General features: G+C 46.1%; 1 protein-coding gene across 1 annotated transcript in view; it reads left to right on the top strand.

Annotated features, from left to right (window-relative positions):
• Nucleotides 1-17,587, top strand: part of TRIM67 (tripartite motif containing 67) — a 310,592-nt gene that overhangs the window by 237,402 nt on the left and 55,603 nt on the right. The window contains exon 8 of the mRNA XM_063917642.1: nt 13,573-13,876. Coding sequence (XP_063773712.1) covers nt 13,573-13,876 — 304 coding nt within the window. The remainder of the gene's footprint in view (nt 1-13,572; nt 13,877-17,587) is intronic.

Genomic DNA, 17,587 nt, shown 5'->3' with positions numbered 1-17,587 from the left:
TCTCAGCAGAGCGAATAGGTGCAGTCAGGCGCAGCTAGTCATCTCTATGTTGCATGTGCACATGCATACGTATCACGGCAATGTACAGTGTTGCAGGTGGCAGTACTGGGTCTTCACGCAGTGAATCAGAGACATCTCACTACTTCAATGTTTCTTGCTGACCTTTATTAAGAACAGTGTATTCACATTAAATTTGAAAATGAATATTCAAAAAAAGGGAAATTGCAATAAAACAAACAAACAAACAAACAAACAAACATAACAAACAAAATGAATAATGAAAGGATATTAACACAAAAATACTAATGTTACTTAGCGGTGTAGCACAGTATATCACAGTTCAAGGTAAAATTACCCTAATGTCAGTAAAGCCCATTCACCATTAATCACTATATTGTGACATCTTGGAAATGGACAGACCTGCATCAGTTGTAGTCTCACACCCATGAGTCAGTTCGAACACCAGCTAGGTTGCTCATGGCAAGACTACGTGAATTATCGAAGTTTGGGCAGGGCATAGTGAGTACCCAATGATGAGATATTTCATTTCTGAAGTTGTACATACATTCCACATTCCTCAATCTACGGTGTCACATGTGTATCAGTAATACTCATGGATGGCATTACCTTACCACCCACCATGGACAGCACAGTGACTGACCATGGGTGCCTAATGATCATGACTAGCAGTGTCTGGCCAGAATTGTCCGTGGTAACAGACAAGCGACACTTGCTCAAATCACATCCACATTCAATACGGATAGATGCATAACCAGCATGTCAGTGCAGTGTTCTTTAACGTCCATGGCATATGGGAGCAGAAGACCCACCTGAGTGCCCCTGATAACATTACGACACTGGACACAATGCTTCGCCTGGGCTTGTTGACATCACTAATTGGACCCTGGTGGACTGGCAACATGTGGAGCGGTCCAATGACTCATGGTACCAGTTATTTCTGGCTCATGGTAGGGCTTGGGTGATGCGCAGACCCTATGAGGCAATGGATCCCAGTTGTCAGCAAGGCACCGTGCAAGATGGTGGTGGTTCCATAATGGTGTGGGATGTGTTCACATGGCATGGATTGGGTGCACTTGTCTGCCTGAACATGTCTTTGACTAGTAACTGCTACGTTGCAGTGCTTGGTGACCATTTACAGTCCTTCATGGACATTATATACCCACACAATGATGGATATTCCATCAGGATAATGCAACGTCATCAGACCCAGGTTCTCCAGAATTGGTTTGAGGAGCATTCTGTAAAGTAACAACAAATGGTGTGCCCACCATGATTGCCCAACATGAACCCAATTGAGCATTTATGGCATATGGTGAAGAGGTCCCAAGATCCTGCACCTACAAATATCATGGCACTGTGGGAAGCTATCCAGACGGCATGGATCAACATCTCTCCAGGGGTCCTCTGTTCACCTGTGGAATCGATGCCACATTAAGTTTATGCACTTTACCAGGTTAGAGAGGGTCCTACATGATACTAGGCACCTATCCCATGACAAATATAGGTAGTACAGAGATATACAGTAGCGCTCCTGTATGGATTTGTTATATTGTGTAATCTTTGGTGCAGCTTGAATCCTAACAAGGGTACCCTGCCCTTGCGAATAGTAATAAGTAAAGTATGGATGTGAGTTCTAGCGCTCTCACAGATTTGATAGGTATGTAAGGCTATTGGTTAACAAATATAACAATGTGTGACAATGATGCATATATTTAATAAACGAAAAAATGTGGTACAGATAGCAATATGCAATGTAACACTTTGAAAATGGTAACTGTATCAATGCGTTGCTGAAATAAATCAGTGGGAATTGATTCTGTTGCCAGTCCAAAACAGACTCAGCGGCTCCGGAGGTGTAAAGGCTTCCCGGCGTCTCCGTCAACACAACCGCATCGAGGACGCTGACGTGGGAGAACAACCAAGCAGCAAGTGGGACGTGGACCACGGACCGGAGAGAGGACATCTCTATCGTCGGAAGCGTAAGTTGTGCACCTGTGGTAGTGCGGGAGCCCCCCCCCCCCCAAAACATAGCAACCCCACCTTTTTTTAAGTTCAGCTTTTTCCAGATAACAATACCCATTGCAATTGTTCGTTTTATTCTTCATTTTTGGGACTCAGCAATATAACATTTTGCATACAATTGGATTAAGACTATACCTATTGCAAAACTCACTATCGTACAGGAGACATGCCTTACTCCGCTGTTTAACAGAATCTAATCCCCTTTGGGTTAATTCCTTTTGGACTGACAACAAAATCAATTCCCACTGATTTATTTCAGCAATGCATTGATACAGTTACCATATTCAAAGTGTTACATTGCATATTGCTATCTGTACCACATTTGTTAACCAATAACCTTACATACCTATCAAATCTGTGAGAGCGCTAGAACCCACATCCATACTTTGCTCACCTATCCCATGACATTTGGCACTTCATTTTATATATCCAATTATGGGCATGTGCAGGGTTATAACTAGACCTTTGTGGGCTCCATAGCAAGATTTTGAAAGGGCCCCCTGCGCTCCTTGAGTGCGATGGCGAGTGGGGTAGGGCGGGGGGTAGGGGGGGGGGGTGTTTGAGGTGATGTGGGTTAAAACAACAGACAGGGGGCGGGGCCTGATGGTGGATGGCGGTACCGGGCATGGTGGATATATATATATATAGCAGCAGGAATGTAGGTGGCACTAAAAGTTTTGTGATTCCATGAAAGAATAGTGCATTTAATACATACTTTGATGCACACAGTAGTCCCCCTTATTCATATTGCCACACAGTAGTAGTGTCCCTTATACCATGCACAGTGATGTCCATTGCACCATGTTATGCTCCACACAGTAATGCCCACTGTGCCACATTATGTCCCACACAGAAATGCCAATTGTAGCACATAATGCACACAGACAGTAATCCCCTTTACTCCACATTATGCACCATTATAATGCTGCAAATTTGCTGCAAACCGCTGCATTTTGGGGGAGGGGTCTAATGATGTGCAGCTCGGTCCCGCCCCCCTCCCCCCAGTGGCAAGATGTGTCTCATCTCTGAGGAGATTTTAAATGTCAGCAAGTATGGTGTGTAGTCGCGCTCTGATATAAACGCCTTGGTGTGCATTGGGAGGGCAATGGTGGAGTGCATTCAACCACCCAAGGCATTTGTACCACACACCGAAAAGTGGTATATCTACAGTATCTTATAAAATGGCAACTGTTGTGATGTAATATGGTGAAACAGAGAAGGCAGTTATGTGCTGCTGTCAGTGAGGCAATGATGTGCTGCTGTCAGTGAGGCAGTGAAGCGCTGCTGTCAGTGTGGCAGTGATGTGCTGCATTTCTGCCAGTAGTGTCTTTGTGAGTGATGCTTTTGTTTATAATTGGATTTGTTTACAGATGGTAGTGTGACAATTGGAAGTAGTTTAGGCATGCTGTTATGCTGGGAAGTATGTGGTCGTTGGGAAATAATGCAGTGATGTGACCTAATAACCTAATGGGGGATATTCAATTGTTTGAAAAGTCAGTTGAGCGTCTGTTTTTTCCTATCTAACAGACAGGAAAAAACAGACACTCAACTGACTTTTCAAAGAATTGAATATCCCCCAATGTGTCTAATCATGTTACCGAGTTTTCTGTCTTTATACCACCCTCACTTAATATCACGTCCATGTCCTTACGGCAAAGAGAATCTAGAATGAATCCAGTCACAGTGTCGATCTATGCACTCATCTAGTCACTCATACATTTACTGAAAGCCAAAAAGAAGTATGTGTTAGGCAGCAGAATATGAATAGGATATGAATATGCAATTTATATCTAATATCTGATACAGTATATTTGAGCATGAGACCAGCAGCACATACTTCCAAAGCATATAATTGGGAATTGCTCGGCTTCATAGAAATGTTTAGAAAGAAAAAATTACAGCCAGCAACATCCACTTGAATATTTCATGATTTATCGCCATATTGCAAAATCCAGATCCACACATGCTTCAAAAAGTGCAAAAAAGTGCATAATAAAACAGGAGACCAATCAATGAGCAAAGGATGTAAAGAGCCTAATAGCATATAAATAGTCATCCATGATGTCAGGGTGCCGGAGACAAGTTGGTGTCATGATCCGGGTAACTGGACGCCATTTTCTACCAGTTAGGTGTCTCCTGAGATTGGCCCAGCGTGCCAGGGCCGGGTTATAACTATGTTTTGTTTTACAATGCATTTGGTATTGCCCGCAGCGCTGGTTCAGCAGCCTTCTTAGTGTGTTCACTTATCTGTGGTATGGCGCTCTCAGTCCGGCCACGGGCATCTCCGCCGCGCCCGTGGTCCTTGCTGCATGTAAGCTGAGTGCGGCATCCTCCGTGTGCTGCGGCCGCCGCCGCCATCCCTGTGGCCGCTGTGCGTGTAAGGAGAACGTGGAGCCTCTGCTGCTGCGGCCTCCACCGCCATTACTGTTTGGCACATGGTTCTTCAGGTCATCATTTCCCCTTCAAACTCTGTCATGGGCGCAGCCATGTTGGATACAATCACATGTCACTCTCCACACCAATCGGCAGCTCTGCTGCTGCCTGTGCATAATTGTCAGCCAATCCCTGCTACCCAGCAGGTATAAATGTCCTGTCCCAGCACCCAGGAAACTGTCAGTGCTTCAATTGTCTCTCCAGTGATTCCAGTCTTCAGCTTCACTAAAGACTCTCCTGTGAATACCCTCTGTGGTACAGCCTGTCTCTCCTGTGTTTACCCTCTGCGGTATAGCCTGACTCTCCTGTGGTTAAACTCTGCGGTGCAGCTCCAACTCTCCTGTAGTTACTCTGTGGTACAGCCTGCTTCACTTGCTTCCGTACCCAGTGTTAGCAGAGTGTATAACTCCGGCTTCCAGCAGCCACTCTCCAGCAGTCCTCTGTTTCCACTACCATCAGTACTCACCATTATAGTGGAGTGTTTTACCTGCGATCCCCAGCATCACTTAATGTTTTACCTGCGATCCCCAGCATCACTTAATGTTTTACCTGCGATCCCCAGCATCACTTAGGGGTATATGCAATTGCGGTCGAATTCCCGAAATTGTCGAAAAACAGGACTTTTTCACCCCCCAAAAAAAATCGACAATGCAATTCAGTACTTTCCGTCAAAAAAACGGACTTTCAAAATTCGACTTTTTGAAATTCGACATTTGTCAAATTCGACTTTTCTGCAATGGTACAAATGCGGCAATTCGACAAAAGTATATTCAATTGAAGTTTGGAAATTCGACAACAGTGCTTTTAGACAGTAAATTCGTCATTTTCAATCCGCCACACTTTGGTGGGTGAATCTAATAAAAAAAAATGAAAACATGTTTTTTTGGGTGTTTTTTTTTATTGGTAATAGCATATCTATTTATATTAGAAGGGATTAGGTACTTGGTTTGTCTTTTTGGGAGGCACAAGTATTATTTATATATTTTTTAAAATATATATTATTTTTTTTAGATGGAATGGTAAAATCCCGGAAAAAAATGGCGTGGGGTCCCCCCTCCAAAGCATAACCAGCCTCGGGCTCTTCGAGCCGGTCCTGGTTCTAAAAATCCAGGGGGAAAATGGACAGGGGATCCCCCGTATTTTTAAAACCAGCACCGGGCTCTGCGCCTGGTGCTGGTGCAAAAAATACGGGGGACAAAAAGAGTAGGGGTCCCCCGTATTTTTTACACCAGCATCGGGCTCCACTAGCTGGACAGATAATGCCACAGCCGGGGGTCACTTTTATACAGCGCCCTGCGGCCGTGGCATTAAATATCCAACTAGTCACCCCTGTCACCGTGGTCCCTTCAGCCAATCAGGAAGCGCTACTTCGTTGCACTCACCTGATTGGCTGTATGCGCGTGTGACCTCAGACAAAGCCTCTCCATTACTTTCAATGGTGGGAACTTTGCGGGTAGCGGTGGGGTTACCCGCGGTGGTGACCTCACCACTGACGCAAAGTTCCCACCATTGAGTATAATGGGGAGGCTTTGCGAGGCGCTGTCTGACAGCTCAGACGTGCAGCCAATCAGCAGAGTGCCAGGGCGTTGCGCTCGCTGATTGGCTGAAGGGACCTCGGTGACAGCAGTCACGTGGGGTCCCGGCATTCGGGGAAAGGGGTCTCATGTGTAAACATGGGACCCCTTTCAGTCCGCTGGTTCGGGTGTTCGTTTTCTTTTTTTGCCAAGTACGAGGATTTATATCTGGACACTGGATTGAGGTGAGTATAATTTGATTCACAGGTACCCCGTATCGTCGGATCAGGAGACGTGGCAGTCGGCGGGTCAACATAGGTAAGTATGTGTGTGTCGGCAGGTGTGCAATAAAGTTTTACTCTCAAGGTGTGTGTCTCCTGTTTTTATTTGGGTATTTTTTTCCAGTAGTACTACAGGTACCAGCGGGCCCGTTTTTCTCCCGCGTGCTGGTACTTGTGGTTCTCCAAGTACCAGCTTGTGGGGGAGGCTTGCTGGGACTTGTAGTACTACAGGAAAAAACAATATTCTTTAAATTTTCTCAAGGCTATCAGCCTCCCATCCGCAGCCCTTGGATGGGGGGGACGGCCTCGGGCTTCACTCCTGGCCCTTGGGTGGCTGAGGGGGGGGGGACCCGTTGATTGAAGGGGTCCCCACTCCTCCAGGGTACCCTGGCCAGGGGTGACTAGTTGGATATTTAATGCCACGGCCGCAGGGCGCTGTATAAAAGTGACCCCCGGCTGTGGCATTATCTGTCCAGCTAGTGGAGCCCGATGCTGGTGTAAAAAATACGGGGGACCCCTACTCTTTTTGTCCCCCGTATTTTTTGCACCAGCACCAGGCGCAGAGCCCGGTGCTGGTTTTAAAAATACGGGGGATCCCCTGTCCATTTCCCCCCCCGGATTTTTAGAACCAGGACCAGCTCGAAGAGCCCGAGGCTGGTTATGCTTTGGAGGGGGGACCCCACGCCATTTTTTTCCGAGTTTTTCCCCGTTTTTAAAAAAACGGAACAAAATCCGTGAAATCGGACGTTTTTCGTCAGCGGGACTGTCGAATCCGTTTTTTATTGCATATGGTCAATTTCGGCACCCACTTGCCGAAGTTAGACTGTCGAATTGTGTCGAATTGAAAAACGGCTGAAAAATTGCCGCGATTCGCCGCTAATTGCATATACCCCATAATGTTTTACCTGCGATCCCCAGCATCACTTAATGCTTTACCTGTGATCCCAAGTATGATAAAGCACTTCAAACTAATACTCCGGTTACTGGTCTCAAACCAGTAGGAATTCAGATACTCTCTTTGACAGTTGTTGCTTTGTTGCACATTCTATGACTTTTATTATTTAATAAAAACCCTTAAAGGCACTTTCAGTTGTCGTGGTCACGCCTTCGGGCATTGGTACTACAGTTCCTGTGTATGTCTAGGAGTCCCATCTCACCTCCTAAGTTCAGGTACCCGTCAGCTCCTACAACTGAGGCTTCCCCTGGTCAGCACCAGCCCTCAGTTGTGACAGTAAGCACTGACCTAATGAATCCGGCCGGAGATCAAGACCAGGCGACCGGGCCGAGGCAAGAACATGCTGCCCACCTGGAACAGCTGGAGGCTGCTCTGGGTCATGTGATTCGGTGTCTCCAGGACCTCTCCTCCCGGCTGGATGAAATTCAAGCGACCCTCCGTGAGTCAGGGACGTGCAGTGTGCCGATTGCAGTACCTACGGTGGTACCCGCCATACCTATTTCTGCTCCACGTCTCAACTTGCCAACACCTGCTAAATTTGACGGGTCCCCAAAAGCCTGCAGGGGATTCCTAAACCAGTGTGAGATTCACTTTGAGTTGCAACCTGGCAGTTTTTCTACAGACCGCACTAAAGTTGCCTACATTATCTTCCTCCTCAGTGGCTCTGCCCTCGACTGGGCATCACCCCTATGGGAGAGATCGGATGCTCTGTTATCCTCCTACTCTGACTTACTGGCAACTTTTAGGCGCATCTTCGACGAGCCTGGTCATGTGACATCCGCCTCTTATGAAATCCTCCGGCTACGTCAGGGGACGCGAACCGTCGGCCAGTATTTAGTTCAATTTCAAATTCTGGCTTCAGATCTTTCCTGGAATGATGACGCTCTTTACGCAGCCTTCTGGGGTGGCTTATCCGGACGAATCAAGGATGAGCTCGCTACTAGAGACTTACCTCTAACATTAAACGAGCTCATATCTCTCTGCATTAAAGTCGATCTGCGGTTCCGTGAAAGGGCAGTTGAGCGAGGAAGATCCACATTTCCTAAGACTTCTATTTCTACCATTTCTCGTCAGCCATCTCCGCCTAGGGAGGAACCCATGCAGATAGGTCACTCTCGTTTATCCCCAGCAGAGCGTAGAAGATGCCTATCTAATCACCTCTGCCTATATTGTGCTGCATCTACCCATGTCATCAACGCTTGTCCTGAGCGTCCGGGAAGACTTCAAGTCCTAGCCCGCCAAGGAGAAGATTGGCTAGGAGTAACGAACGTCTCTCCATCTCCAAGTGACTGCAACCTCTCAGTTTCACTTCAGGTGGCTCAACGTACCAAGAATCTTATTGCCTTGTTGGATTCTGGAGCAGCCGGAAACTTTATAACTGAGAAGTTCATTAAGCAGTGGTCTCTACCCACTGAGAGACTGTCATCTCCTATATCTTTAACTGCCATGGACGGTAGTAAGATTTCTGATGCGGTGATTACCTCCAAGACCCTACCTATCCGTCTGAAGGTAGGGGTTCTGCACACCAAACTGATTTCCTTCCTGGTAATCCCAAGGGTCACGCATCCTCTGGTTCTAGGCCTCCCATGGCTTTGTTTGCATAACCCTCAAGTTGATTGGAGGACTACCCATATCCTGGCATGGGGTCCTTCTTGCTCAGAGACTTGTCTCCAAAAGGAACTTCCAGTTCGTACTTCATCTTACAAGTCTATCAATGTTCCATCGTCACTGTACCAAGATTCCACTGGTTCCGGTCTGGAGATGGACCCTGAGAAACTTCAGTTTTGTCCTGGGTCACAGAATCGTAAGGCTGATGCCCTTTCCCACTCTTGGGAGCAAGAAAATGAGTCTACTGACAAGCATTATATTATTGATCCAGTGGCGTTCTCCGCAGTGAGGATGGACTCTGCCCCCATCAGGGAAAGGTTTCGTAAAGCCGGCTCTCAGAAGGAAGTTCTTGCATTGGGCACATTCCTCTCGCTTCGCCGGACACGCAGGCATTCAGAAGACCTTAGAGTTTGTTTCCAGATCATACTGGTGGCCGACCCTGAAGAAGGACATTACTGATTTTGTTGCGTCATGCCCAAAATGTGCTCAACATAAAGTGCCACGTCAGTTACCCGTTGGGCAACTGGTTCCGTTATCTGTTCCTCATCATCCGTGGACTCATTTATCTATGGATTTCATCACGGATCTCCCTATGTGTAATAAATTCAACACCATCTGGGTGGTAGTTGACTGGTTCACCAAGATGGCTCATTTCATTCCTCTCACCGGTCTTCCATCAGCTTCCAAGTTGACACAAGTCTTCATTCAAGAAATCTTCAGAATACACGGTCTCCCTGTGGAGATAATTTCCGATAGAGGTGTTCAGTTTGTGGCCAAGTTCTAGCGAAGTCTTTGCTAGGCGCTCCAAGTCAAGTTGAAATTCTCTACAGCCTATCACCCTCAAACCAATGGGCAAACTGAGAGGGTAAATCAGGACTTGGAGGCCTTCCTCTGTATCTATATATCCTCTTCCCAGGATGATTGGGTTCAACTCCTCCCATGGGCTGAGTTTTACCACAACAATCAGTACCATTCTTCATCTTCCTCCACGCCATTCTTCACCAACTATGGGTTTCACCCAAAAGTTCCAGAGTTCCAACCGCTTCCAGCAACATCGGTGCCTGCAGCTGATATCACGCTTCGGCAGTTTTCAAATAACTGGAAGAATGTTCGTGCAGCTCTTTTAAAAGTATCCTCCTGGTACAAGAGATTTGCGGATAAGAAGCGTAGGGCAATTCCGGCCCTTAAAGTTGGTGACCGTGTTTGGCTGTCTACGAAGAATTTACGACTGAGGGTCCAGAGTATGAAATTTGCCCCCCGTTATATCGGACCTTTCCTGATTGAACAAGTCGTCAATCCAGTGGCTTACAAGTTTCAGCTTCCTCCATTTTTGAAAGTTCCTAAGACATTCCATGTTTCACTTATTAAACCAGTGATTCTGAATCGCTTCCATTCAGCGCTTCCCTCTGCTCCCAAAGTCCAAACTCAACATGGTGTTGAGGACGAGGTCGCCAAGATCCTGAATTCACGCATCAGATATGGTCATCTTCAGTATTTGATCGATTGGAAGGGCTATGGTCCTGAGGAACGTTCCTGGACGAATGCATCAGATGTCCATGCTCCTAAATTGGGCCAGAATTTCCATACCAGATTTCTACGGAAACTTAAGAAGTGTCCTGGGACCACTCCTAAAAGGGGGGATGGAGCGGGGGGCTGGTGCTGTCATGATACGGGTAACTGGACGTCATTTTCTACCAGTTAGGTGTCTCCTGAGATTGGCCCAGCGTGCCAGGGCCGGGTTATAACTATGTTTTGTATTACAATGCATTTGGTATTGCCCACAGCGCTGGTTCAGCGGCCTTCTTAGTGTGTTCACTTATCTGTAGTATGGCGCTCTCAGCCTGTCTCTCTTGTGTTTACCCTCTGCGGTATAGCCTGACTCTCCTGTGGTCACACTCTGCGGTGCAGCTCCAAATCTCCTGTAGTTACTCTGTGGTGCAGCCTGCTTCCCTTGCTTCCGCACCTAGCGTTAGCAGAGTGTATAACTCCGACTTCCAGCAGATACTCTCCAGCAGTCCTCTGTTTCCACTACCATCAGTACTCACCATTATAGTGGAGTGTTTTACCTGCGATCCCCAGCATCACTTAATGTTTTACCTGCGATCCCCAGCATCACTTAATGCTTTACCTGTGATCCCAAGTATCATAAAGCACTTCAAACTACTACTCCGGTTACTGGTCTCAAACCAGTAGGAATTCAGAGACTCTCTTTGACAGTTATTGTTTTGTTGCACATTCTATTACTTTTATTATTTAATAAAAACCCTTAAAGGCACTTTCAGTTGTCGTGGTCACACCTTCGGGCATTGGTACTACAGTTCTTGTGTATGTCTAGGAGTCCCATCTCACCTCCTAAGTTCAGGTACCCATCAGCCCCTACAACTGAGGCTTCCCCTGGTCAGCACCATCCCTCAGTTGTGACAGTTGGTCATCCTGTAGGTGCATCCGGCTCAACAGCCGTTTTGGTGTGCTACTCACACCTTAGTCATGAGCAAATGACACATTCCCAACAGAGCAGTTAAGTACCCCATGTACTAATTGTGGACAAGACTCACCTGTGCAAGTATAAACTGCAGCTGATGCCGCGGGCACCGCAACCGGAAGTATCTGTTGTTGCTAAGTGACCCATAGCATCTACCAATAGTGCCAAACTACAACACTCACGTGACCGGGAACAACATGTGGTCACACGGGCACATGGACAGCCACGCCAGCCATGCGTAGACAGCCGCGCCCACCAACAGCACACATGTGACTAGGAAAAACATTCGGTCACACGGGCATACTGAAAGCCACGCTGGTCAGCGCGATACAGTGCTGCATATCACGTGACTGGAGACAAACTTCCGGTACACAGAAGGCGTTATGTTACCATAACAGCAGACAGCTCACATGACCAAAATGACATGACGCTGCTGTCTGAAAATACCATTACACATACATAGAACAAGTTGATGTTCCTGGCTGTAATTTTTTCTTTCTAATATCTGATATATATAATCAAGGGATCCTTAAACTTAGGCCCAGATTTATCAAGCCTTGGCGAGTGATAAACTGCATGGTGATAAAATCCCAGCCAATTAGCTCTTAACTGCCATGTTACAGGCTGTGTTTGAAAAATTACAGTTATGAGCTGATTGGTAATTTATCACCATGCAATGTATCACTCTCCAAGCCTAAATTTTCTGCCACATGAGTCCAAACACTAAGTTATGAGAGTTGAAGACTCTAAATGCTGACCAGTGAGGTTAAATATGCTGGAGAGGACAAGAATTTCATGTGATATGCCTTTTTAATTACAATGGGGCAGATGTATTAAACCTGGAGAAGGCATAAAGAAGTGATAAAGCGGTGATAAGTGCAAGGTGATAACGCACCAGCCAATCAGCTCTAATATGTAAATTGACAGTTAGGAGGTGATTGATTGCTGCGTTACCACCTTGCACTTATCACTGCTTTATCACTTCTTTATGCCGTGCCCAGGCTTAATACATCTGCCCCAATATCTGGTACATACCTATATGTATGTTGCCTGTCTATCCAGAGTGTGAAAAAAACTATTACACTATCAGGAGCTGGTTCCATCTGCTGTATATATATATATATATATAATTGTTTACCAATACTGCGCTATTGTTGACTACCACTATAAATATATATAATTGTTTACCAATACAGCGCTATTGTTGACTACCACAAAGGTTTAGAAGTTTTGACTAAATCTTTCTATTTTAAGCACAACAGCCTGTCGCCAAAGAATAGTCCTCTGCCAGAATGGACCTTTTAGGATAGATAAGGAAGTAGTGTTTCTTAGGGAGCGCAAAGTTTGTTTGCAAATTAACGTTGGTCAACTAGTATATAACTGATATTCAAGCTAATGATATTCATTATTCATACATATATATATATATATTTGTAAATTAGGTCGCACTCACATCTTCCAAACTGTGTCTAGCAACTGGGGTGTCACCCGTAATACACACTGATAGGTTTTCAAAATAGAGACGAATAGAGGGGCACTCACCAGGATTTCCATGCACATACTGTAAAACAATGCACTTTATTCCTTAATAGACACACTATCAGCACAACAACAAATAAATAAGCTCATTCAAAGATGGTCGCAGATCGTTGCATACGCAGCCAGATCTGCCTCCATCTCCTCATGTGCTGAGGGCCTCATAGCACGGTGCAAGGCTGCCCAGTATGTGTGAGGCGGCCTCCCAATGTGACCGCAATTACATTGCAGATGCATCTGTACTAAGGTTGTCAGGTGGTCATCCACCATTTTTTTTTATTGGAGCGACTGCGTGCGATGTCATGCCGCCTCCCCGAAAATGGTCCCGTTCCGCCCCTGTTTGTCCCTTCCCCACCCGTTTGTCCCTTCTCTCCCCCACGCCACGTCACCGCCCCCGAACACCCGCTGTTGTTAATCACATTGTAGACATTGCAGTCACATCCATCGGTGATGCGACCACAATGTGTGTGCCTGCACAGCTGCGATATGGACAACTCAGAATCAGCTCCAAAATTATGTACTACCCACCTGCTGGAATTTGGTGGGATGTGCACTTTGTTTGTTGTTGTACTGCTGTGCCTCCTGATGTTTGAGAGATGATACTAAGTATATCTATAAAGAAATAAAGTACATAATTTTATGTGCATGGAAATCCTGGTGAGTGCCCTTCTATTTCTCTCTCTTTCTCTCTAATATAAACTTTTATTTTCTTTCTACCAGTGGCTTTTTTCACATTCGACTCAAACTCTGCACATCGGGATATTGTTTTGTCTAATGAAAATATGACGGCTTCTTGTAGCAGTTATGATGACAGAGTGGTTTTGGGCACTGCCGCATTCTCCAAAGGAGTCCACTATTGGGAGGTACAGGTCGACAGATATGATAACCATCCTGATCCAGCTTTTGGTGTTGCCAGAATTAATGTGGTGAAAGATATGATGCTTGGGAAGGATGATAAGGCCTGGGCAATGTATGTGGACAATAACCGTAGTTGGTTCATGCATTGCAACTCTCATACTAACCGGTAAGTTGTGACTAAAATGTCTTAAAGCATGTATGAATTCACACATTAATATACAGTACAATGCAGTGATGTGCGGTGGGGTGAGGCAGGTGAGGCAGAGCCTTTCCTGTCAAACTAACGTTTGTGCCAGAGTTTTGACTATATAAAGTATATGAAAAATACAAAAAATATGTTTGAAATATCTTCTTTGCATTATTCTAATCATTTTTATAGCCAAAACTCTGGAGTAAAAAGTCCATGGCAGGTGAGGCAATGCCTCACCTGGCTAACTTTTCCGCACATCTCTGATCAAAACTCACCAAATTTCCAGGAGATTATACTGCTGCACCTGTGTATAATGCCCAGATGTATGTTTTGGCTCATATATTGCATGTAAATCTGGCTCTGGTGCTAGTCAGTGCCTCCTGAGCTATTTAGCTCACCGCACGTCCCTGGATGCATGAAAGCTGGCCTGTCTCACACTGAAAACGCTCTGCAGTCTCACTGAATAAATGTCATCTCATAGCTAAGCTAGTGGCCAAATGACAGCATTTAGAGGTCAAACAATCAATTGTAAGGTAATTTCATTGAGAAATCACATGCAATACTCATATACAATGAATGAATCCAACAACCTGTACAGAGCATGTATTACTTAAGGAGACTGCAAATAAGCCAGTCAGCAGGGCAGTTTCTTGGGGCAGGCGAGCAGTGCAACCGCACTGGGTGCCCGCTGCGGCACTAACTGTGGCTCCCTGCTTCCCCCTCCTATTTCTCCCCGAGTAACCCACTCGGGGGGCGGAGTTTCACGGAATGACGCGGTTGCGTCGTTACGTCACGACGCAACTCCGTCACTCCGCGAAACTCCCCCCCCCCGAGCGGAGTACAGAGGGGGATCCAAGTTAGGAAGAGGGAAAGGCCGGCGCGAGGAGCGACTGGTGAGGCGGGCCGAAGAGCGGTAATTGCCTCTGTAAGTATTCTCTCTCTCTCAATGTGTAAAATGGGGACACCTGCCGTAATGTGTGAAATGGAGACTCTTGCCTGCCGTAGTGTGGGGATTTAATGTATCAAGGGCATTGCGGTGTGTGGCATAATATTGTGCAGGGGGCTTTACTGTGTGGGGCTTAATATGGTAGAAATTTTTTTTCCTGTGGTGGTCGTGATCTGTTGGAGCAGGGTCAAAAACTGGATTGTGAGGTAGTCTTTTCAGATGAGGCCACACCCATTTAAATGAGGCCACGCCCCCTTGCCGGGTGCGCGCGCACATTTTTTTTTATCTAGGTGTGTGGGGGGGCGCATTTTTTTATGTCATGGGGGGGGGGGGCATTTTTAAATCTCGCACTGGGAGCCAAATTGGCTAGAAACAGCCCTGCCAGTCGGTTTGTTCTACAGTTCCAGGCTTCAGAGTAATTTAAGATTAAAAAACCTACATATTCAATGGTAAGCATTTTGGTTAGAATTATGTAAATGTGACATCGGCAGTCATTATATATACTACATATAATATAAAATGTTTTGATCAACCCCTTTGCTGCAGGTGATGAGTGGGGCTTGTCCTCCGCATATACCTCTTTCCAATAATGTAATACTTATTGTCTGGTAATTACCTGTGATCACCAGACAATGTTACCCTGTGCTACAGAAAACATATGGGGCGGGATGTAATGGAGTCCGAGTTCGTCCGACATGCAGGATGACAGCCGAACTCGGACGTTTTTTTAAAGGGGCAATCATTTACAAGGCATAACCGCGCATCCCATACATCGGGCAAACTCAGGCTCCTTAACATCCCACCCATGGTTTCACTGTTTGGATGCAAAGGTACTAAGGGTCTATGTACGAAGCTTTGGAGAGTGATAAAGTTGACAGAGATAAAGTACCAGCCAATCAGCTCCTATCTGCCATGTTATAGTATGTGTTTGGAAAATGACAAGGAACTGGTTGGCTGGTACTTTATCTATGTCCACTTTGTCTCTCTCCAAGGCTTTGTACATAGGGCCTAATTCAGCATGGATTGTAGATGTGCAAAATGTCGCACATCTACAATCCATTACACTGGCATGCGGGGGCACGCCCAGCACAGGGTAAGTCCGCCCCGCATGCCGGATCCAGCATCCTCAGCACACATGCGAAAGCATTGCCATGTTTTGTATCTCAGCGGCTGCATATGGCATCACACAGCCACTGCGGCATGCCCCACAAACAGTCCAGACATGCTTGCTTTGTCCGGACCGTGCCCACCCAATGTCGCCACGGTGCCCCTTAAACGCCACTGCGATGCCCCCTCCGGCTCCGCAAATAACTTTGTCAATCAGTCAGTGGCGTTTGCAGATGTGAGATGCCGTCGCATCTCACAGTGTGCGCAGTGTTGCCTCTGCGTGTGTGCACACTTTACAGGGCATCAGCATGTGAATGCTGCATGCTGAATTAGGCCCGTAGATCCATATATGCTCTACTACTCCCACAATTACACCTGCAACTGTGAGGAAAACCTCATTTTAAGGGATTCCCCAGCTAATGTTGTTTGGTGATCAAGCGTTGGATCTGCTTGATATACATGACCTTGCTCTTTGCATTCACATAGCTCCCAAATGTCCTGATCCCAATTGAGGTGGGTGCCACCATGGTGATGTATCTGGCTAAAAAGTGTTCATAGGCTAAACACACCCATCGGAGGTATGGCCATGCCATTGTGATGCAACCTCGTGCGCTGGTGTGCCCCTTGGCATGCTCCTGTACCCTATCACTAAGAACAAAAATTGGGAGGTAGACATTAGTCATTCTCACAGATACTGTAATACTGCACATTTCATTTCCCATGAATCTGTACACGCTGTAGCTGCTTCAGCCACTTACTTAGAACTATTTTTAAGTCGGCTATCTCCTGATATAATCACTGCACATGGCCTTGAGCTTGTTTCTCCTGCAAGGGAAATGCAGAGTAGAGTATGTGGCGAATTTCAGTGCAGCCCCCATAGGCATCTTCTTATAAATTATCAGATGTATAAATTCAGAATGTTGAAAAATTCAGTCGCAAAAATTGTAAAAAAAATAAAAAAATGTTCTATAGCATATTAACAGGTACAATTTAGTATATGCCTGACACTGAAAATAGCTATGCAACATACTCAGGGGCGTGCGTTCATCCCAGTCTCCCAAAGGCAAGTTGTAGTTTGGTGCTTCCCTTAAAAAAAAAAAAAGGGGGGAAATAAATCTGGTGTGTGTGTTTGTTAGTGTGTCTGTATGTGTACTATTAACACACACGACTTACATAATTAGATTGATATCGCTCTCACCCGGTCTACAGGGACTGGAGCCCGCAGTTAATTGGCAGGGCTCTGGCTACACTGTGATTCAGCCATCTGCAGCATGCAGAATCAGCGTTCACAGTCCAGTAACAGCGGCAGATGCCCCATCACTTGCTCCAGTAGAGGCGGAGCAGTACCAGGCAGGGGTCATCCTGTCCCCTATTGCAGATGTTAGCAGGGCTCCTGGGACTGCAGTGCTCCAATGGAAGAGCAGCGGCCACACTTGGATCCCGCTGTGAACCACAAAGGTGCTACTATACATGCAGGTGCCCCTTCAGGGCTTGGAGCCTGGAGGCAGTCGTCTCCTTTGTCTCTTGGAGTTACGCCCCTGAACAAACTGTATTTTGTGATGAGTTTTGTTTGTTAGAACTGACTGACCATCGGCATAACTATTAACCCTTTCCAAAATGTTCACCCGACCTTT

This window comes from Pseudophryne corroboree, chromosome 4, assembly GCF_028390025.1.
Source record: "Pseudophryne corroboree isolate aPseCor3 chromosome 4, aPseCor3.hap2, whole genome shotgun sequence".
Taxonomy (NCBI): domain Eukaryota; kingdom Metazoa; phylum Chordata; class Amphibia; order Anura; family Myobatrachidae; genus Pseudophryne; species Pseudophryne corroboree.
This window is presented reverse-complemented; position numbering and strand designations above follow the sequence as displayed.